Genomic DNA, 23107 nt, shown 5'->3' on the forward strand with positions numbered 1-23107 from the left:
TGAAAATTCTAAGTTATATTTCTATCATTTCTAAATAGTATTGAAAAAAGCCGCAGTAGGACCACATTTGTAAAATGTCCTTGTCCAGCCTCATGGTAAAAGACCCAAAAAGGAGGTTACTTATTGGAAGAACAGCCAGATTGATTTTTTTGGGAATTAGCTTCAGTTGTGAAGCCTGCAGTTTGAAAGGAGAACAGAGGCGTAGATCTTCCGGAATGGGCAACATAGTACTGTTAGCTTTGGTTGTAATCCTTCTTCTAATGTTTTGGCATCTCTGTTCCGTAGGCTTTTAGAATTCTATAGTACCCACTTTTCCAGTCTCCTGAGGCCTTATTTTCAGTAACTGTTCCTAAAATCTACCTCATTTACTTTCTACAAAAACGTGCAGAATCTCTGTATAATTCCCTCAAGGTAATGGTTGAAATGTTCTATTGAGTACATTTACATTGGTGGATATTTCTGGTTTAATAAGTTAATAATAGCAACTATTTGTAGGAATTGGAAGTTGACTTGCAAAAACATTCCAGCTAACAATGGCTATTTCAACTATGCAAGTCTGGCTGAAGGAAGAGAAGCATTTGTTTCTTTTATTTTTCTTTCCTTCCTTCCTTCTTTTTTTCCTCTTCTTTTCTTTGTTTTCCAAGATTTTAATTGGGTAGAGTCTAGTAAGCCATACATAGATGTTTGTTGCAGCAGACTTTTGAGGATTTAATAATCTAGGTTATTTTTATCACTTAGGTCATTTGTACCATAAGTACCATGGTGGATTCTTTCATGAATCATAATAGAGCAGTATAATTAATCATTTGAACAAGATATATGATGTGCCTTAATACTTTAAGTATTTCAATGCATTTTTGAGTGTTTCTCCATTATGGCAAACTATATTATGGTTTTTAAAAAGATGTTGGCTAAAACCTTCTTTGTAAAGATAAAATATTTCAATATGCTTTATATAGTTAACTTCAAACTGTGTCTAAGAAAACAGAGGCATTGTGATACTATTTAACCAGGAAACTTTATGTCTTCTGGGATATTGGCTGATGCATCTAACCATAATTTTCCAGGTGTCTTCCAGTCTTTACTTTAGTGTAACATTAGTTTCCTACTGCCCTTGTAATAAATTATTGTGAACATGGTGGCTTAAGCAACAAATATTTATTTATTAGGGTTCTGATTGTCAGAAGGCTAAAGTGGGTCTCATTAGGCTATAATCAATGTGTTGGCAGGGCTCTGCTTCTTTTTTTGGAAGGTGGAGGGAGAAGCCATTTTCTTGTATTTTTTCCAGCTTCCAGAGGCTGCCTGCATTCTTTGGCTCTTGACCATCTTCCATCTTCATAGCCAGCAATAAATAGCTGGTAGTCATTTTCATGTCCATACCATTCTGACTCTCTGCTGCCTTTCTTATGTATTTAAGGACACTGTGATTGCATTGGGCTACTTGGATAATCCAGGAAAATCTCCTTATTTTAAGGTCAGTTGATTAAAACTTTAATTCCGCTTACAATTTTAATTCTCTTTTGCCATGTAAGGTAACATATTCATATATTCACAGGGTGACATCTTCGCGGCTGGGGGAGGAGGAAGGGGCACTATTCTGCAGGTCTGATAGGCAAACATTCCAAAAATTTGATAACCACATTTTACAAACCACAAAATATTATTTGGGCAGTCTCTAGTTTGACTTTTTTTTTCTTGTGTAATCTCAACATTTTAATTTATTACCTAATAGATATTTCATTGTTACTTCTACTATATCTTAATTTTCTCTCAAAATAATCTATCTATATTTGAAAAATATTTATAATAGAAAAAGCTGAAATGATCAGTTTTCTTGTTTCTGTAAGATGAAAAGCTTACTTCCACAAGAAGAGCCATCAAATTTTTGAGACGTGACCAGAAATATGATTGGCAATTTCGTGATTTCACTCTTACCTTTAATAGGACCATAAGACTGGAGCAACTTTTCAAACTGTTTCTTTACTCAACATATTATGTCTATTATGTACAAATAATATGATTGTTGATAGATAGGGTCTGACTCACTCAACCAGAGGCAGTGAAGGTGGGGAGACTAGTCTTGAGGTAGAGTAGATCTGATTCCTTTTTGGACATCCATATCCTAGTAATTGGAAGATACCAATGTCTGCTTTGTAAGGGTGTTGTGGGGGTTAAATGAGATGATGGATACACAGATACTGGTACATTTAGGAACTCAACAAAAGATAGTGACTTTACTCTCTAGGATTTGGCCTGATGGTGATGCCATTGGAGTGACAACATGACAGCAGGGGTAACTTGAGGGCAGGAGAATGTAATTATATCTGGCACTGGTCATAATTACTCTCTCTCTAACTACCCTGGCTTATGATCTGTTGGACTGCAGAGCCCATACTATGACTGGACTAGTAGTTATCGACTCAAGAAATGACATGTTTTGACTTTATTTTCTTTGGGGATAGTGAATCCAAGATAGTGTTCCCCTCAAAAAAAAAAAAAAAAAAGAAAAGAAAAAGAAATGTTGACTCTGGAGAAAAGATTTGGTCTTACCAATTCTCATCAATCAATGCTCCCCGAGATCCTAATGGAGACATTACCTGTTCCTTTTCTGATGTGTGAACTTCTCACAGCACACATGTTAACATCGCTTAGTTTCTTAAAGTCCAGTAGCAGTTTTTGTCTTTTTGTCTGAATGAGCAAATTTCAGTGGGTCCAGGTTTTCTACATTAACTGTGGTAGCGGGCAGAGGAGAGGAAAGATAGAAGCAGTCCCTGAAACTCTGAAATGCATTAAACATCTTTCTTGATTTAACATAAAATGATCAAATACATGAGCATGCCTGGAGTTATTCTATTTTTCTATTGTAATCCTTGTGGGCATTTTTGTAGAAGATGTTCAGAATACATTATCTTTGAAGAAGATTCCAATTGTCAATACAACATGACTGCAACATTATTCTTCTTAGAGGAAGAAAAAGAGATAATAGATGACGAACTATATGACTCACATTTAACATAATGCCCAGAGAACTCCATTATGACTTTTGCATTTCATATGAAACTTAATGGCCCTGGTGATGTCTGGAATTTAGGCAAATAGCAATATAAGGAAGTTTAGTTCAAAGCCGGTATGGAACAAGATTATGACTTGGATATAAGAAATTCTTTACATACTATTATTGCTCTATAGGATTTTTAGGCATAGGTTTATTAGTTACTGTATCTTTGGGTTTCATGTTCTCATTGGTAAAAATAGCATCCTTTTTTTATAAAGATTATTTTAGAGAGAGTGTGTGTGTGTGATTGGGGGAGGGGCACAGTGAGAGGGAGAGAGAGAATCTCAAGCAGACTCCGTGCTAAGCACAGAGCCCAACACAGCTCCATCTCAGGACTGTGAAATCATGACCTGAGCCGAAACCAAGAGTCAGATGCTCAACGGACTGCACCACTCAGGCGCCCCTAAAAATAAGCATTCTAATAATATTTATAGAGTCATGGAGCTCAAGTGATATTAAATAGGTGAAAGTAATCTATAAATTATAAATTGCTATAAAAGGTTATTTATATCTACTGGGTTGATGCCGGGGATGCCACTAGACATCCTATGGGGCACAGGATTGCTTCTCATGGCTTTGAAATATGGTGCTCAAAACGTCAGTAATGCCAAGGTAGAGAGCTCCTGCCCATAGCCACTTTGTTGCACCCGTAGGCTGACGGAGACAGGGAGAGAGAGTGGAATGGAATATGAAAGGAGAAGGATTTGGAGAGTGCTACCCAAAATGGGTCTGTAGGCTGGGAGAATAAATACTCTGACTTCTTTCCGCTCTTCTTTAGTCTGGGCCAGGAATTCCCATTGGCCAAACCTAGCTATAAACCAGAGAAAAATGTATCCTGTGAATGTGAGTTATATTGCTCAACTTCCTAGGTATAGAACATGATCATAATGAATAAGGACAAGATTGGACAGAACAGGTGTGTGGGGAAGGAGCAAAAAATAGAAAATATTTAACCCCAATCATAAATTGCTGTCTCAAATTAGTATTCACATCTGTGAGTCCATGAGGAAATGATGTCTGTGAATAGGTTCATCTGTATGCATAGGGACAAGTCAACCATGTGTATAAATTGGGAGAGAAGGAAAATTCAGAAATACATCTGCAATTTCTTCCCCAGAGATATTGTTTGTTCACTATATTAAAACATAGTAAGCATCTGTTTTTGCCTTTTTCTACAATATGCCTTTATCTATTTCTGTCCATTCATGCATTTACCAAGTTACTGAGAGTGTGCTGCATGCCAGGTATTGGTCCAAATACAGAAGATACAACAAATGGATATGAAATGGTGCTCACTCCGGGAGCAGCTTTGGATGTAGCAGAAGAGACAGCCATGCAAACAAATGGCTGCAACACTTGGGACATTTATGTATAAAGTAGCATGGGAGAGAAGGGGGATACTAATGTTTCCTGGGATGTAGAAAGGCCTTGCAGAGTAAGTGACCTTGACAGAGTCTTCAGGGCTAAGAAGGTGCTTTCTGGACAAGAAAACCAGAAGAGTGAGTACAAGAATTAGAGGTGTCCTTTATGATGGAGTGGAAACAGTGGGCAATAAAATAAGGTGGAGTTTCTATTTCTAAGGACTTCATGGGCCCTGCTAAGATATTGGAGCTGTAACTTCAAAGTAGTCGAGAATTATTGGATATACATGGGTAATACTCATGCAAACTGACTTAATTAAAAAAATTCCAACTTCTATACCCTTGTGTGATACAAGCCATTCAGAATTTTGTCTTTAAATTAAATTCTTTTAAAATAATATCCTAAAATTGATGCTGTACAGATTCAATTACTTCTGAGTAAGCTTAATTTAGTGGAGATTTTACTGAGGCATTTTGATGTTCAAAAGTGATAGCACTTAACAAATGTCCTTTGCTGGACCATTCTGATTAGAGTGTTAGAGGATCAAAGATCTCAGAAATATATTGAGGATAAGAGTCCCTCTTCTGTTTCTCAACTATTAACATCCCTTCAATCCTCACACACACACACTGGGAAATAGTTCTTATGTCATTGTCTTTTAGAAATTTGTGATATAATCATAGTGGGGGGACAGATTTAAAGAAAGTTTGTAAGCTATAGAATTGGAACCCTAGTTTTATATAATCTGGATGCTCCTAAATTTGATGGTATTTACATATGAATATATATCTATTTTGTTTGGTTTATGTAAAATGATTAATCATTGAGTCCCCCACAGAGCTAAGCACCCTGCTTTGTTGGTGCCAAATAATGTTTTTGCCTGGGGTGCCTGGGTGGCTCAATGGGATAAACATTGGACTCTTGATTTTAGCTAAGGTCATGATCTTGGGGTCGTGCTCTGCACTCAGCACAGAGTCTGCTTAAGATTTTCTCTCTCTCTCCCTCTCCCTTTTCCCCTCTCCCCACATGTGCACACGTGCACTCTCTCTCTTATAAATAAATAAAATCTTTAAAAAAATAATGAAAAACAAACTGAGGATTCTAGAGGGGAGGGGGGTGGGAGGTTGGGTTAGCCTGGTGATGGGTATTAAAGAGGGCACATTCTGCATGGAGCACTGGGTGTTATGCACAAACAATGAATCATGGAACACTGCATCTAAAACTAATGATGTAATGTATGGTGATTAACATAACAATAAAAGAATTTTAAAAAATAATGTTTTGAATTGACATTATAGACTTCACTTTCAGCTAGACAATTAGATTTTGAAGGAGCTTCCATTTAGAAAGTATCTTCAGATAGCAAGATACATTTTCCCCCCACAGGATACGTACTTGTGTATCTCTCATTTATCCAAGCAAATATGGAGGGGGACAAATGTAGGAATATATTTTTGTCATGTTGTTTTCTTCCTTCCCACTACTTTTTCTTTCTTTCTTTCTTTCTTTCTTTCTTTCTTTCTTTCTTTCTTTCTTTCTTTCTTTCTTTCTTTCTTTCTTTCTTTCTTTCTTTCTTTCTTCTTTCTTCTTATTTTAAATATTTGGGGGAAGTGAGAACACAGAGGGAGAAGCAGATTCCCCACTGAGCAGGGAGCCCGATGTGGGACTTGATCCCAGGACCCTGAGATCATGACCTGAGCCGAAGGCAGACACTCAACTGACTGAGCCACCCAGACACTCCCCAGTACCATTTTTAGAATGCAATTTTTCGCTGTTTTAAAATAGTAAACCTGTGGCCATAGGGGTTTTTGAGGGTAGAATATGGTTTGTTCTGTAGTTTATGTTAGAGAGGAAACTGAAATAAATAACATGATTGTCTTTGAAGACGAAGAGGATGTTCAGGTAGTTCCTACTCATTCACTCTCCTCCAGCTACCTTCTTCTTCTTTTTTTTTTTTTTTCAGAATACTGTCTTTATTTTCTTTTAATTTTTTTTATTTTTAATTGTTATGTTAATCACCATACATTACATCATTAGTTTTAGATGTAGTGTTCCATGACTCATTGTTTGTGCATAACACCCAGTGCTCCATGCAGAACGTGCCCTCCTCAATACCCATCACCAGGCTAACCCATCCTCCCACCCCCCTCCCCTCTAGAACCCTCAGTTTGTTTTTCAGAGTCCATCGTCTGTCATGGTTCGTCTACCCCTCCGATTTCGCCCCCTTCATTCTTCTCCTCCTGCTACCTTCTTTTTTTTTTTTTCTTAACATATATTGCATTGTTTCAGAGGTACAGATCTGAGATTCAACAGTCTTGCACAATTCACAGCGCTTACCAGAGCACATACCCTCCCCAGTGTCTATCACCCAGTCACCCCATCCCTCCCACCCCACCCCCCACTCCAGCAACCCTCCAGCTACCTTCTTTACCTTGTTTTCGGTATTGGTTGGCTTTCTTGGCCTGAAAGAGCAGGGCTATCGATTTTTTCAACACATCAAACTAAGAGTTGACTGAGCCTGGAGTGAGGGCGTAGCAGCAACTATCTGCTTTCTCCTCTTCAGTTTGGGACCTGAAACTTGAAAAAAAAAATCATTATAATTGAGTAGTTAGCCTCAATATGTCCTCTTCTCAAAATAATAAATGTTCAAGACTATCTTTTGACCTGAAAGTGAGGAATGTTAAAAATGCAAATAAATATTAGAAGATGTGGACTCCTTCTTTGCTCTTGACACTTTTTGCAAACCTTCCTTAGTTGTCCTCCAGTGAAGGTCAGAATCTTGGCGATTCCTGGTGACTGCAGAACTTTGACCCACATTCTTCTAAAACTAGTCTCTTGTTTTCCTCTTTGGGGGTGAAAACACCTGGAAATGAGTGGGACAAATTTTGTGAATAAAGATATTTGGCCCCACATACCCTGTGGATATTTAAATAAATGATAATTTATTCTTCAAAGGGTAAGTCAATGACGTATTCCTGTTAAGTCAGTTAAAAATATTAGGGCTTCAGAATGGGAGCATTTGAACTTGGTGTCATGGATTTTGGGAAGTTCTGAGAGGAATAAGAAGTGTTTAGATTCCAGGAATCTTGATTAAAATATATTAATGAAAGTGGAAGACTTCTCACCTGGCTGGTATGGAAGATAAAACACCATAAATGTCAGCATCATGCCTGCGTGACTCTTTAAGTCATTATAAACAATAATGGGCACTATAAAAAGACAAGGTCAGAGCGTTTCTTGTAACTCTTCCATACAGATTCTTTTTATTTCTGGTACATATCTCATTTCCTTTCAAGTGTCTTTAACTGTAAAGAGAGAGATAACCTTTATAACTCTTTCTTTTATTGATAAGGCAACAGAAGGAAAGTCCCTCAGTTTATATGCAGTTGCTGTAATCTGTGAACAGCATTATTTTCCCGAGCGGTAGTATGGTTACGTGAGCGAGAATCGTGTAAGAAGCATGTTTTCACATACATTACAAATTTTGCTAAGTTAATGTGTGAAAATGCGTTGTAGGCAAACGGAGACATTTCTTCAGACAGTTAGTACAGGGGAGATGAAGAGCAATACACTATGCCAGGTGGTGTTCTCTGTGTCATGGGACGTCTGGATTTTTAATGAAGGGCTCAGGCTGAGTTTGAGCTGGGCTTCCTTGACAATGACTTTTTATGCTCTGTTAGAAAGCAAATGGATCCTTCTAATATTCAACAAATACTTATTAAACGCCTATACTCTTTGGGGCTTGTTCCTTATATTCTAATTTAGAATGAAGACTTAAAAAATATTACATATGTGTAATAAAATTGTGAAGTAGCCTCTTCCAAGTATTCTTTCCAAAGGAGTAATTACCAATACGTTCTGACTTTCTTGAACCTATAAATAAGGAATGGTATTGGAAAAGATAAATCATTATATCTAGAATTCAAAATAAGATCTGAATTAAATTTGAGTCTTATGAAATTTATGGATAGAAACCTTGTTTTTTTTCCAAAAGTGTTTCTGATAATAGAAACTACGAAACATAACAGCGTTGTGTTTCAACATTTCTGTAAGCTACATTGAATCTCTGTACACAGGCTTGTCAAATCAGTCAGGTTGAGCAGTCAGTGTTAAATTTAATCTCCTCAAGCTGTTAACCCTTCTGAATTCCTCAAAACCATCAAGATTTGCTGCAAACAGTGGGTAGAGGGAGGAGGCAGTAGAAGAAGGGGTAGCCCTTCTAGAGGTATTAGCCTCTACCATGACTCATTAGGACACGTCCTGAAATAAGTTTAGCTCCCTATCAGGCAAGCGACTAAGCATTCCCTAGTCGTTTATCAAGTGAAAAGGAAGGAGGTTGTCATATTCAAGCAGCCCCAGCAAGGTGAGCAGAAATGTATCACTTTATTATTTTCCCTTTCTTCTGCACAAAACATGATATATTGATTTACTTTAGATTATTTAGGGTCTCGGTTGTTGTTTATGCTTGCAAAAGTTACGAATTAAAAGTCCTAAATTGTCAGGTGTTAATGGGAATGAAATTCACACCCAATGCAGGAGATATTAGTTGGAAACAATAAATCTTGTCAGGATCAAGGTACTGTTATTACTGTAAAAAAATGAAGGTCACAAGATAATACTATTCAGGGAAGTATGTAAGACATTTAAAGAGATTCATCATTTTTCATATGACATTCAGATACCCTTTCAAAGGATTTCAGTATTTTATCTCTAATTTGATTTGGCATTTAAATATTTTAGGTCAACCCTTTAGAAACCCATATGTATTTTTTTTTTTTTTGACATTATCTAATTGCATAGTTTAACAAGTAGATGGGTGGTCAGGATTTCTGGTGAGTGTCCATAATTGTTTGGTGATGTTCAGATGGTTTCCACAATTTTATTTACAATAACAGTTTAAGGAAATCCACGTTGATGGAGGATCTATTATATACCAGACACCATACAAGTGTGTTTAGGCTGAGTGAGTCATCTCATTTTTATGGTGCTGTTGGATATTATTTTTGTGCCATTTTTTTCTGATGAAAAAAACTGAGGTTTAATGTTTATTAACTTGCCTAAGGTCATGTAGTTAATAAAGAATAGAACCCAGTGGGAGGCCCAGGGCTCTGACTTCAGAGCTTCTCTCTGTTTAAAATTAGTGACTGGCCTCACATGGCACTTCATAGTATTTGTACTCATCTGTAATAACAATGGGGCAATAAAGCTCAAAGGTACTTGATCTTAGAAGTTTAAACAACCCAAGTGTTTACAATTGCAGATGCAGCTCTATTTTTAAACTGGTAAGATTCTGAAAGCTCTGTGTGTATGTGTGTAAAGTAAAATTTATTTTTATTAATTTAATACCAAGCTACTGTTCTCCCCATCTGTTGCCAGTGGCTGGAGGTGACAGCACCGTTTTGGTTCTCTCTATAATTGTTTATAGTGAGAGAAATTTACACAGGAAAGCCTGTTATATATAAGCTTCTTGTTAGACCCTGAATGCTGCTTTCACCTCCCCCCACATTCCTACCTCACTGTTCCTCACAGGAAAAAAGAGAAGCTTCTAGGCCTGAACCTATGAAACACTTTTGCCCTCCTAAGATATTTTCTCAGCAGATACTTACATAGTGACCGAGTAGTGCTAGATGCTCTCTTAAGAGCTTTACAAGGAGAGGGCTGACTCACGGGTTCTTCCTAAAGCCCGATGAGTAAGGGGTCCTTAGCATCCCCAATGAGCAGATGAGAAAACTCAGATGCATGGAATTCAGTAACTTGTCAATGTCCCATAACCCAGTAAGTGGTAAAAATGGAACTTGAACCTAGAGCATCTGAGGCCAGAGACCTTGATCTTAACCATTACGTTATACAGACTCCCCAGATGATTACAACCTCTTCTTACCTCTTATGTCCCTGTATCAGGTTGCCCAAAAAAATGTGCTGTGGCTGAAGTCTTTATCCATGTATGTGATGCCACCCCTATATTTCCTCTCCAGTATTGCTTCATTAATCATTCTCTACCTGAGTTATATTCACTCTTTCTCTCCCCCTTAGTTCTTTTTCCTCTTCTTATAAATGGGACCAGATGTCTAGCATCTTAAATAGTATCAACGTCTTCATATCCCTCTATTCATAAAACAGAATCTTTTAACACACTATACTCCTTTCTTTTTTTTTCCTTTCAGCTGTCAGCTCCCTGCTCTCTGCTTTATGCCCTAACCCACGTCCTAAAACTGTTCTTGTTAAGCCACCTCTGCCTGAAAAGTTGGCACCTTTCAGCTTTGCCAGACCACAGTTTTTATAAAGTTCTACCCCTAGAGCTTAAATCACAGCTGTCACTACATACTAGGTGCACCCCGACATCCCTGAATATTTCCTAATCTTTCTCACTCCTCTCTTTGTCCCCAAAGCTTCTATCAAGGGTTACATTCTTTATTTTAGAAGTCACTACCTACCAGAAGAGCTGTTTTCAAATGACAATTGGTTTCTGTATTTCTGTCCCTCAGGTCTCAATGTAAAATGTGCAGAATTGAACTCACTATCTCCCTTTTACCAGAACATCACCTCTACTCCTCTTTCTGGTTTCCATCCACAGACCATTCAGCTTTCACGACTCTGCCTTCAGAGTGATCATTCCAAAAAATAGATCTTTCCTTCTGGATCGCTCAGGTAGCTCCTCTGTGTAAAATCCTCCAGTAGCATCCATGGGATAAAGTGAACACTGATGAGCACAGCAAAAAGATTTTTAGCAAATGAATTAAACCATCTACGTTTCTTCATTTATTTCCCAAGAACTCTCTGCTCTGGCCACACTAAACTACTTGCTATTTGCTATTTCTCCTACTTTCCTTTTTTTAAAAAATACATATTTATTTATGAGAGAGAGACAGTGCTAGCGGAGGAGCAGAGGCAGAAGGAGAGAGAATCTCAAGCAGACTCTGTGCTGAGCATGAGCCTGACGAGGGGCTGGATCTCATGATCCTGAGATAATGACCTGAGCCCAAACCAAGAGTCAGTCGCTTAATCGACTGGGCCATGTAGATGCCCCTGTCCTACTTTCCTTCTTTCAGCTCCAAGCCTTGGTACATTGCTTTTTCTCTGTCTACAGTGTCCTTTGATCCTTCTCTATTCCTCAGAAACACTTATATTTCATGACTCAGTGACTCAACTCAAATGTCACTTCCTATGCAATGCTTTCCCTGCCTCCCACACTTCATGAATTGTTCTTCTTTTGGTCTTTATTCAACATACACTAATCACTTTGCTTTGCAATTAATTTTTTATATGCCTATTCTCACAATAATGTGACCTTTGCAGGAAAAAGGATTATATCTAATTTATTATTGACTACACAATGTCCTCTACATAGTAGGCTCTGAATGAAAGCTTGTAGAATGGTTTGTGTGATCAAATGAATACTCATTCAAGTAACACATTTTCATTTAATACATATTTAACATGCTCTGTGCCAAGCAGCACTCAAGGCACAGAGATATGGCAAATCAAACACGGATAAAAATCACTGCTATCATATGCAACTACATTCTACTGGAGGGATGCAGACAATAAGATGTGAATAAATAAAGTATAAAATTAAATGGTGCAAATACTATGAAAAAGAAAAAACAAACACAGAGGCAAGAGATGAGAAATGCCAGGGGACAAGGAGGGAGGGCTGCCATTTTCACTATGATGGTCAATGAAGGCTTTAAAAAAGAAAGTCACACTTGAGAAAGACCTAAAGTAGAAAAGGGAGGAAACTATTTGGGAAGAAGATCTCTCCAGGCAGAAGGAATGTCAAGGGTAGTTTAGAAACATGCGTAGGATACTTGAGGCATAGTATCAAAGACCACAATAGTAGGAAAGAAGAAGTGGGGGGGGGGGGCAGTATTACAGGTAAGTTCAGAGAGAACCAGAGGTTAGATGGTTTTACTTTGAGTACCTAGGAAGCCACTGGAAGACTGGCAGACAAGTGGAATACCTTATAAGAATTTAAAACATTTATCTTATAGTGCCATTATGAGCTGTTACTGCTGGTAAATTTGTAACATTGGTTGTGAAAATTGCTTGAACGCTCTTGATATTGCAGTTATTATCCCCATACGTATATATTTGAAGAAAGCCAATATTCACAAAGATAAAAACCACATCTCCATCTGCAATAGCATAACAGTTGTGTGCGTAGTAAAGGGCAGAGAGGATAAATGCACCTGTCTGCTTCTATAGACAGGAAGGGAGGAAAACATGGCTGGGAGTGTGTGGCTTTGCACTGGGATGACTGAGCAGCTGTGGATTGGTTACTGCTCTTTTATATGCTGTTTAACTTGCTGAGAAGAGAGTATGCTATCTGAGAAGTTATAGATGCAGTTATTCTAATTAGTTTAATAGATATATATCTTAGAAACTGCAGTCTAGCACATTCAGATAATTTTTTTGTATCTGTGTTGCTTTTGTTTTGTTTTATTTCTTTGGCAGAAGCTTTTGAGGTGATCATATCAAGGATGTCAGCATTCTTCTTTATGGATAGGTACAGAAATCATTCCATCTGTTCTCTATCCTGATTCTTTGTTGCAATTTTATAGTTACTTTGAGGTCATGCATTTTTATGATAAAACAGAGGATATTGAGTTTCCTAGAATTGGATGGATCAGCTTTTAGGAAATCCTGAAAGTAAAGGTTCTTTGAAAGACAAAAGATTTCCAATCAAACAGCCAACTTTAAGCTAATTTGTGTTCTATAGAGAAAGATAAAGCTCCTGTTTTCTAGGAAGAGTAAAAAGATGGAACTTGAGTGTGAAATTATTAGGTACTAGACATTTATCTTTATGTGAAGAGAAAAAAAATGAACTGTAAAAATTTTTGGTATCTTAACTATATTGAAATATGAATGAATGCATTAAAATATATAAAATATAGTTATACGTACATATATATACATACATGTAGAAAGAATACATTTCAGATGATTTTCTAAGAAGGTATGATCTAATTTAAATGAAACATTTTTACATTAGGTAATGAGTAAATGCTAGATTATTTAAGAAAGTACCATCATTGTAACTGTTATACATAAATCTGCATTCTTTTTTTTAAGATTTTATTTTTAAGTAATCTCTACACCCAGCATGGGGCTCAAACCTACAACCCCAAGATCAAGAGTTGTACATTCTACCGACTGAGCCAGGCACGCGCCCCTAAATCTGCATTCTAAGAACAGATCTATCCTACCTATTATTTTTGGATCATAAAGTGGCTCAAAAGGTTAGGGTTATATTTCCCTTGGTTTAATCCCCACTCTCTAAATCCCCCATAATGAAACCTAGGCCTATCTTTTCATTAAAATCTTCCTTCAAAACATTGGCATCACCTCTCTACAGGAGAAATAGATGGTCACAGTATATGTATATAATTACTGAAATGAAAAAACAAATAAATTCAAGAAGTATGATAGTTAAGCTTCAGGGTCCATTGTTTCCTTCTCAAGGTCATCATTCCCCAGCATTTCTACATATTTGTGGCTCTCCCTTTGCCAAAATTCCTTATAATGTCTGTTTTACAGCTCATACTGAAAGGGTGGGACATTAAAGAGGAAGAACGGAGAAATGGGGGAGGGGTCTTCTACTGACACGTGTCAATGTTAGCATCCTTCTGTCTGTCCCCCCTCCCTCCCCTAGCACAGCCTCTTCGGAGTTGTGACTCTTCTTTTCTCCCAGCCAGGATTCTTATTTCCTTATCTCCAGGCTTCTCTCCACTTTCCAAGGACCTAAGAAGTTGTTGGTGTCCATTAGACTGTATCAGAGAGAATGTGCTGGCTTCTCTCTTGATCAGTGATTGTGTCTCTTTTTGTGATGGCAGGTGGTTCTGATAGTATCTGGAATTAGACTGAGCTGTTCTACCTCTAAAATAAAATACTAATGGTATTTTTTTCGATTTACTGGAAAAATAATGCATGTATTTTTTTCTAAAATTCTAATTTTTCTTCTATACATTTTGCTTATGCTTATGCTGCCTGTTACCACTTATTTGCTGGTTCTGGCACATGAGAGAATAAAACACACAAATTGAATAAACAATGAGTGAAATTTAATTATAATATTAATGGAAAATTTGAAACCTTTTTTCTTCGTAGTCACATACGCTTGTCATATGATTTTATATTGAACAAGTTTAATATATTAATTTTTTAGCTGTAAAACCGTTTTTTATTCTTAATTAGATGAACTTCTAAAAGACTTCACTATACTAGGAGATTCATCAAAGGGCATGACACCAATGAGCCCTCCCAACCAAGTACATGTAAGAACCACAACTCATAAAACATCTTTTTGTTTTGACTCTTCTCATCTCCTTTTCCATCTCAACCGTGTGTCTTTTACAGAAACAGATCCAGTAATGGATCACATGGGATCATATAGAGTGCCCTCTTAACAATCATCCTCTTTATAGTTCTGTTTGTACCTTACATTAAGAAAGACCCACATACTTCAACTCTGCCTATAAAATGAGATGTCTGCAAGTTCCCCTTAGCCCTGAGGTTGACTATTTCATTGGGTGCTTGCCTAGAGGAACTGCTGTTTATTTAATAGATAGCTCTTACTTGTATTGTACTCTAAACTTATTAGATATTAAGTAGGAATAGTCAAATCTTTCAGGACTTCTAGGCAGGTCTTAGATGACACTGGATTCTTGGCAACATCCAACATGTGAAAACCTCGGGAAATGGTTTTCAATTTTTTTCTGTGAAAGATTCACTGGAGAGCTTTTAAGAAGTACAGTTCCATTTTTATGCACCTCAGGCATGGGCCAGGTGCCTACATTAAAAAAAAAAAAAAAAGTACCCCGGGTCATTGTTATGGAAAATACTTTAGAGCAGCATCCCCCAATATAAATATAATGCAAACCAAACATGTAATTTTATATTCTCTACTAGCCACATTAATACAGTAAAAAGGAAGCAGATGAAATTAATTTTAATTATAGGTTTAATTTAGCCCCATATATCAAATATTATCATTCACTATTTAATCCATACAAAATTATTAATGAGTTATTTTCCATTCTTTTTCTAAAAATGAGGTCTTCAAAATCTGGTGTGTATTTTACAAAGACAGTGCCTCGTCTCTCATTTCAGACTAGCCTCATTGCAAATGCTCATAACCACATGGAGCTAATGACTGCCATATCGGACAACACAGCTTTAGAGAATTGCTTTTGAATCTAGTAAATAAGCTTGTGATGCTAAATAAGCATATGCTTTATTTAGTGCATATCATGTGGTCAGCACTAAGCTAAATTCTTAAAATGCATCATATTATAAAATTCATGCAACAAGAATGTGGGATAGGTATGCTATTTTACCTCTTTGGTAGGAGAAAACACTCAGGCTTCGGAGGTTGATATGTCCAAAATTGTGAATCAAGTGAGAGACAGAAGCAGCTTGACATGATTTCAGAGCACACTTGCTAACCAACCCTCTTTCACACTATTCTGATTTCTTACACAATTAACTGAAATGCAGGCTTCTTTCTAATATTAAAGTCTTAGACACATGTGTTCAAGAGATTGTATAATACACGTATATCATAAAATAGATTTCAGAGGTAACTGGATTTACCCTTATATATTAATTTTTCATGTCACTTAACCTTCCAGAATTGGAATAAGCGTCCTTGGAATGGGATGGTAAGGAGAATTTACAAAACATAAAAAGAGAGAAACTTACAAGACATAAAAACCATGTATGACGAAAATACCAGAACTTGACATGAGTGGCTTTTTCTTAAGAATTCGTATTTTTTTAAGATGAGTGCCTTTTTCTTCTGGGGCAATAGGAAACATTATAATCAATAAACATTATAATCAAAGGCCATTTACTGACAATTATTCATTATCTTAAGTGTATGAATGAACAAATAAATAACTAGACTAGGCCAATGTGTAATAAAACCATAAGAGCTACAGCTTTTAAAGGGCAACATCTTACCATCATTTGTTCAAAGAAGTTTATTTCTCAAAAGTTATTTACTCTTATCTTCCCTTGCTTCCTGAACTCATGAACATCTTCATATTTTTTAGTTCCAACTTGGTTGATTAAAAAAAAAAAAAAGGCTCTCTTTGCTTTTAATATTGCTGAATATTTGAAGATCAATTGCAGCTATTAAATTAAAATAGTTTATCCCTTGAGGACTTTCAAAGACCAAAGAAAATATTATCTTAAATGGAAAACATTAGTCTTCTGTTATTACTGTCTTGGACTGGATTGCCTTAGATCGTCAGATTAAGGCAGCAAGTACTTTGAAAATTTAAAACCAGTTGTAAAATGTGAAATTAAAGTAAACACACAGTCTAACAAACACGTGATTCCTTTTAGTCATTTTAAGCAAAATCAACCTCCTGGATCGGTACTTACTTATCATTAGAATGAATCTACATACAATCCTAATGTTCCAAACTTCGTTACCAATAATCATTGGTCAAATGAGTAAGATTTCTTAGAAACATACCAATATAGAGAAAGTCAAACTAGAGTTAAACATTTTTTTAGGGGCGCCTGGGTGGCTCAGTTGGTTGAGCGACTGCCTTCGGCTCAGGTCATGGTCCTGGAGTCCTGGGATCGAGTCCCGCATCGGGCTCCCTGCTCGGCAGGGAGTCTGCTTCTCCCTCTGATCCTCCCCCCTCTCATGCTCTCTCTCTCTCCCTCATTCTTTCTCTCAAATAAATAAATAAATAAATAAAATCTTGAAAAACAAAAACAAAAACATTTTTTAGATGATTCACCATGGGGATCTCTCCCATGTAGACAATTCAGCAAATATCAATGGCTTTCTTAAATTGTTCATATAAAATCATCTACCCATATATAATATGAATGAGGAGGCTTCAAACCTTTCTTAATGTTGCGACTCCATTTGTTACCAAGTCAGTAAATCACAGTGTTTGTTACATCAAGTGCAGCTGTTACCTCATGGGTATAGCTGTCTAGTCAGAAGTAGGAAGTATAATCCCAGAGTGCTCTGTTAGCCTGGGATTTCAGGATCAGTTTTGTTTTTGATCCCGGTATTTCTCAAATCCCTTTTCATTAATGATGAAACAGGGTCTCAATATCCTAAGCTGCCATTTGGAAAGAGAAAAAGAAAGATTATGCTGCCCACATCCTGGTTGTGTGCTAAGTTTCTTCTTGCTTTTACTACAAATACATACTTGCATTTTGGTGAATTTACACATTTTAAGCATGAATTCACTGTATACCCTTTACTATTTGGAATACAAATGAAACTTCGGAAAAATGCAAGAAGGAACACCAAGTAATTAAAAATAGGGCTACTCAATGTCATTGGGAAACCTCATGTAATTCATTTCTAAGTCCTCACTTGGAAACTACTTACTGAATCCATGCATGTAACTTGTAACTTGGTTAAAGCAGCCAGTTAGAATCCAAATGAAAAGGCGTTAGTGATACATACATGTTTTGTGGTATCAGGAGTAAAGGATACTCAGATATAAAGAAAATATATGGTATCCAAGAGGGAATCTTTATCTGGGTCCAGAAAGTAAAGATATACATAAATCATTGTTATGTGATAAAACTAAGGCAGGTAGTTTAGTTAGGATTTATAATGATCTTGGAATCTTCATGTATCCTGTAAGAATTCAGGTCAGTATGGAACACATTTTGGAAAAATTTCACCCAAAATAGTTAAATGCGTGTTCAACGGCCATGTTACTATATAGATTTAATTTTCATGAGCATCAGTGAGCCATCTTTGTATCTAATTTTAAGTAATGATTCAAGAATTTAGTATCATAAAGTGTTTATAGTTTACAATTTACCCTAACATATTTATCTATACAATGATGCCCAATCCCTTGGTGGCTGAAGATTTTTCAAAGATGTAAAAGTAAATGTTACTGTTAAATCTTTATATGACACTGAAAGTAATGAAGTGTGTGAATGAAATGTGTTAACCTAAAATACTGGCCTTAGGTTTCACCACATTTTTATTGTTATGTGAGACAAAGATTACAGTCCTACTTCTACTTCAGTGCCCACAGTTGACCTGATTGAATGTTTGGTCTTTTATTTCATCTGTACTCTTGCAAGTATGATCAGCTCAAGGAATTTCTTTTGTAATTAAGGAGAGGTCACTTAAGGAAATGAGGAGTGGTCTGCAGACCCTTATACTGGATTCAAGTACCTGAGTCCAAGTAAGAAGCATAGTAAAGTGGTGTTTATGAATTAAGGTGTCTCCTTTCCTGCATATTGTTCCTGCAGACTATCTGGGATGATAAACTTAAAGTCATGGTATTGGATAACCAACTTGAAAAGGCCTCCTACCTTGATATTCAAATCCCACTTTGCCTTTTTAAATTGAAGAGCGAATGGCCTCTTATTAATGTCCTCTGATGCTTTTATATGTAACAAGTCGTAGCCTTCTGGCCTGGAATAGAGACTATCAGTTGTCTCACAGAGATTTTTCTCTATCATTCTTAACATTCTGAAATATTTATTTTTTATTTATTTATTTACTTATTTGCATTCTGAAAGTTATCTTTAGGTCTTCATAACCTCTAGTAGCTTTAGGTAACCTTAAGAACATCCCATACATGGTTGTGCTCTTTCCAGTTTTGTGTTTTAATGGGCTTCTCTTGTCCTTCTAGCAGAGACTTTGGAATGAACAGGTACTCTATGGACCAAGGGAATACACTGTTCTTTTATTTATGATCACAGTTGTATTTTCTAGACTTTACAGTTGTTTAAAATCGAGCACCCGATTGTAAAATCTAGGATGCCGAGGGGGAAAAAAGTTGGTTATATATGTATGTGTGCACATGTATTTTATTTGAAAATTCTATGCAATTTTAAACCCCTTTTACTGTGTTCTCTGGTGAGTGTGTGAGGTGTGCAGGTGGGTAAGAGGGTGGGGGTGTTTTAATAGATGAGAGAGTTGAAAAAGGTATCCAAAGATTTGAGTCCATAATGACTTCAGATATTGAGGTTGATTAATTAGCACTTCCTCTCCCACCTGTTGTTGGTGGTTTACTAGAAGATAGTCTGTTCCATTTAGTCAGTACGTCAGTGAACGGGGTAGGTCAATTATCCAACTGCATATTTATAATTGGGAGGGAGTGGGGAGGAGCCAAACTCCTTTGAGACAGAGAAGAGAAACAAATGACGCATGTTAAAAGACACTAGTGGGCTTAGAAAAGACGTCACCAGAAAGAGTAGCTGGGGACTCCATACCAACGGGATCTTTCCCTTTACATGTAGGAAAGAAAAGGTACTAATTTTCATGACCCCCCCTTAATTGTAAAGTGTTCCTGTGTTATACGTTTGATATAATACTACACTATCAGAAATTTGAGAGAGTATTTATATACAATTTAAAAATAGGCAACTAAAATTCAAATTTTGATTACTATTTTTTTTTCTTTTGTAAGAATTCACTTGCAAAATGATTTGATCTAACAAGAGTTGTGATGTGCTCAATGACAATACATGATTTGGGAATTTTAATTATATGAAAACTGCATTAGTATGTGGAGGGCAAACACATGCTTTGAAATCCACTCAACTGAGATACTTTTGTATTTATAAATATCATATAATAATGTGTGTTAGTTGTAGAAGTACTGTATGATATAAAATCTCAGAGGACAAATTTTATATATATAGATGAAATATATATATACATATATATGTAAAGTAGTAAAACAATGACCCATATACAGAGAAAAGAGCAAGCAGAAAATGTCTCCCATATTTTCGTAATATTTTTGATAAAAAATACTCAAGAGAAAGCATTTTCTAGAATGTTATGTCTGATATATTTGTCTTATAGTTATTGCAATTTTTATCGCATTCTCTTCAAATTGCAAGAGTTTGGAATTAATTAGTAGAATTCTATTTCTGTTTACAAACATGTATAAAATGCACTACTAAAAAGATTTTAAAAGATGGATTTATAAGTGGGAAAGAAATGTTTAATCTCAAATATCCAATAAATTACTTTTAAATGTTTTTTGGGTGAGTTTGACCTGTAATACATTGTTATTGACATAAACCTGCTTCTGATGCATTTTTATAATGCCACATCAAGTTTTAAAATTAGTAGTGGGCTGTTAATAGCTCAGCCACTAGGAATTCCCATAGTAATAACATATGGCCACTGAAATCTTTTTAGTATCTTTTCGCTGAACAGCTAAACTCAGCATGATTTCACATTTAATGATACAATAGCAAGGTATAGTTTGTTAAAAGGGAAGATAAAACATACTTCCTGAATATGTAGTCTTTGTTCACTATGTTGTCAGGTAAGAATTAGCAGACTGCAGTTATCCACTTTAAACTATGATCTAATCGGAACTCAAGAGCTAAATAAAAACACTGGTGATTAGCCCTTAGTTAGTAGGAACCCCTAGGGAAAACTTCAGTGCTATAGGAAGTGATGCTAATGATTTATCAAGTGGCAAACTTGCCTCTGAGAAAATACTGATTCAGTAACTTCACAGCACAGGTCAGTGTCTATTGGATATTCCAGCCAATCTGAAACCTTTTGATAGCAGAAGTCCAAGGTACATTTTTAAAAGGGAAAGAGATGGTAACAAGAACTGAAGGTTTGTTGGTAAAAAGTCAGACTCTGATGAAAATCTTCCTTTCATTGGAGCTACAGATCTTTAGTAGCTCTGCCAACAGTTAGGAAACCCTTAGTCTCCCAGAGGCACTGAGTGAAAAGGGGTTTTAGAATTTAAGTAAAACAGCAAAATCAGATCTTACTAGTAAGACAGAATTCATTATTTACCGTGCAACTTAGAACACTGAACTGGAAACTTGAGAAAATTAAACTTCTCAAAAAAAATCTTCTTATTGCCCATCTACTGAAAGAAACATCAACAGAAAGGAAAATTCAAGCCGTAATACACTAAAACCATTAAAGGAGCTGGCAAAATTCCATTTTGGGTAACTCTCCTCCAATCCTTCATTCTTAATTAGTTTCATCAGTTGAAACTGATATTTACTACCGCTTTGTTGGAGATGGTTATCTAATAATAGTACCTTGGCAATGTCATATTCAGAATGAGAAAGACTAGATGGAATAATAATAAAAAAAAAAAGTAAAATTTTACCTTATTTTTGGGTAGGTTATTCTTAGTAGGTATGAATATGTGGCTGCCATTACAATAAATCTAATGGCATGCATCAATCAACTGATGAGCTGTTAAAGATTTAGCAGTTCTGTCTTATTTGATTTCTGAATTTGTTTCATTCCACGATTTAATGTACATTTACTAAGTTTACTGGCTATTACAAGTTGTATGTTTACATCTTCATCTTTCATTTGTTTAATACTGGAAATGCCAGACCTTTAAAAAAAGAAAGAATAAAATTTTGTCACCAAAAGAAGGTCAGGTGAACAGCCTCAGCTGTGAAACATTTGGTTCTTTTTCAGCTCCCCTAGGAAGCTCCATTTGCAAAGGCAATATGAACAGGAAGACCTCAGTCAGCCTGAATCTGAGATTAACTCCCTGCAATTCAGTCATACTAAAGCAGGAAATTGGGCTCAATAAATACTGTAACTAAGTGAAAGTTTCAGAGTAGGAAGTTTTCAAGTAAGAGCAAAGTGTTTTTCAGACACTATTTTGCTTTTTACGATGTCAATGAATATGTTTAACCAGATGCTGGTGGGTTATATATATATACATTTTCCATCCTACCCATGACTTGATTTTCAATTTCTGTTATTCTGCTCTTTCTCGTGTATCTTTAAAAGCACCTAGAAACCTCTCTCAGAGGGACCTGTGTTTACAAACACAATAAGTTTGGACCAACAGGTGATGATATTTGCTGTGAAAACGAATGGAAATAAAGCATCATTTTAAATGAAATTTTTTTAAATCAAGTATTGGAGAACAGATCATGTTCAGGAGGTGATGATAGTTTCAGGTTGCCTTAAAAAAACGTTTTTTTTTTTTTTTTTACAACTAAATGAATCTAATATTGGCGATGATTTTATTTCCCCTCCCATATACTATGTGAAGTAATTGAATCCCGTGAGCAACACGGGTCCAGGTCGAATGAATGTTTTCATAGGAATTGTTGGCAAACATTTCCTTTCTGATCAGTTTTCCCCAAATAGACCTAGAATTTGCATCTCGTTAGGTACCGATGAGTCCAGTAGCAAGTTTTGATGTTTATATAGGTTTGAAACCCCATTTGCAGAGTCTCAGGCTCCTAGGCACCAGGACTTCCTGCACGAAGCCTCCAGTTCTGAGACACATCTGCCTAGGACCCCGCTGACTTGGCTGCAGTGTTGCCCCGTAGGGTCAGCTGCCAGATTAGGTGTGGAGATACTGCCGAGCTGTCACTCCGCATGGTTTCCTGCAAGTCAGCTATCTCGTTCCCATCTGTGTTGATATTCTTTCAAGGCTTTTTTTCACTGCTTGCCTGGCATGCATATATTTGTCTCATAAGCCTCGATTTGGCTTGAAGACTTGCCTTCCCAGGTCGCTATTCAAAATGAAATTTCTCAGTGGGTGTGTATTTCCCTTTCGTTGTGTTCATTATTGTTCCTTAATTCTTAACTTTGAGATGTTTCTGTTTTAAGATACACTCTCTCATGCTTATTAGGGTCCTTTTATATGTTGTCTGCCCCATTTTGAAGACCTGAATACATTACGATCTACCACGTTGCAAGTTTTGTTTGCTTTAAAGTTT

At 36.4% G+C, this 23107-nt stretch overlaps 1 protein-coding gene across 15 annotated transcripts in view; it reads left to right on the forward strand.

Annotated features, from left to right (window-relative positions):
* PCDH7 (protocadherin 7) overlaps positions 1-23107 on the forward strand; it is a 417735-nt gene that overhangs the window by 25761 nt on the left and 368867 nt on the right. For 10 of the 15 annotated variants that reach the window (XM_045881344.3, XM_045881346.3, XM_054508971.2 and 7 more), the window contains exon 2: positions 1418-1474. The exons of the other annotated variants lie outside the window; for them this stretch is intronic. In XM_045881344.3, the coding sequence (XP_045737300.1) occupies positions 1418-1474 (57 nt within the window). The remainder of the gene's footprint in view (positions 1-1417; positions 1475-23107) is intronic. 15 annotated transcript variants of the gene reach the window in all.

Source organism: Mirounga angustirostris, unplaced genomic scaffold (genome assembly GCF_029215605.1).
Source record: "Mirounga angustirostris isolate CCGP_5_RB_7025 unplaced genomic scaffold, mMirAng1.0.hap1 SCAF_2, whole genome shotgun sequence".
NCBI classification, from domain to species: Eukaryota; Metazoa; Chordata; class Mammalia; order Carnivora; family Phocidae; genus Mirounga; species Mirounga angustirostris.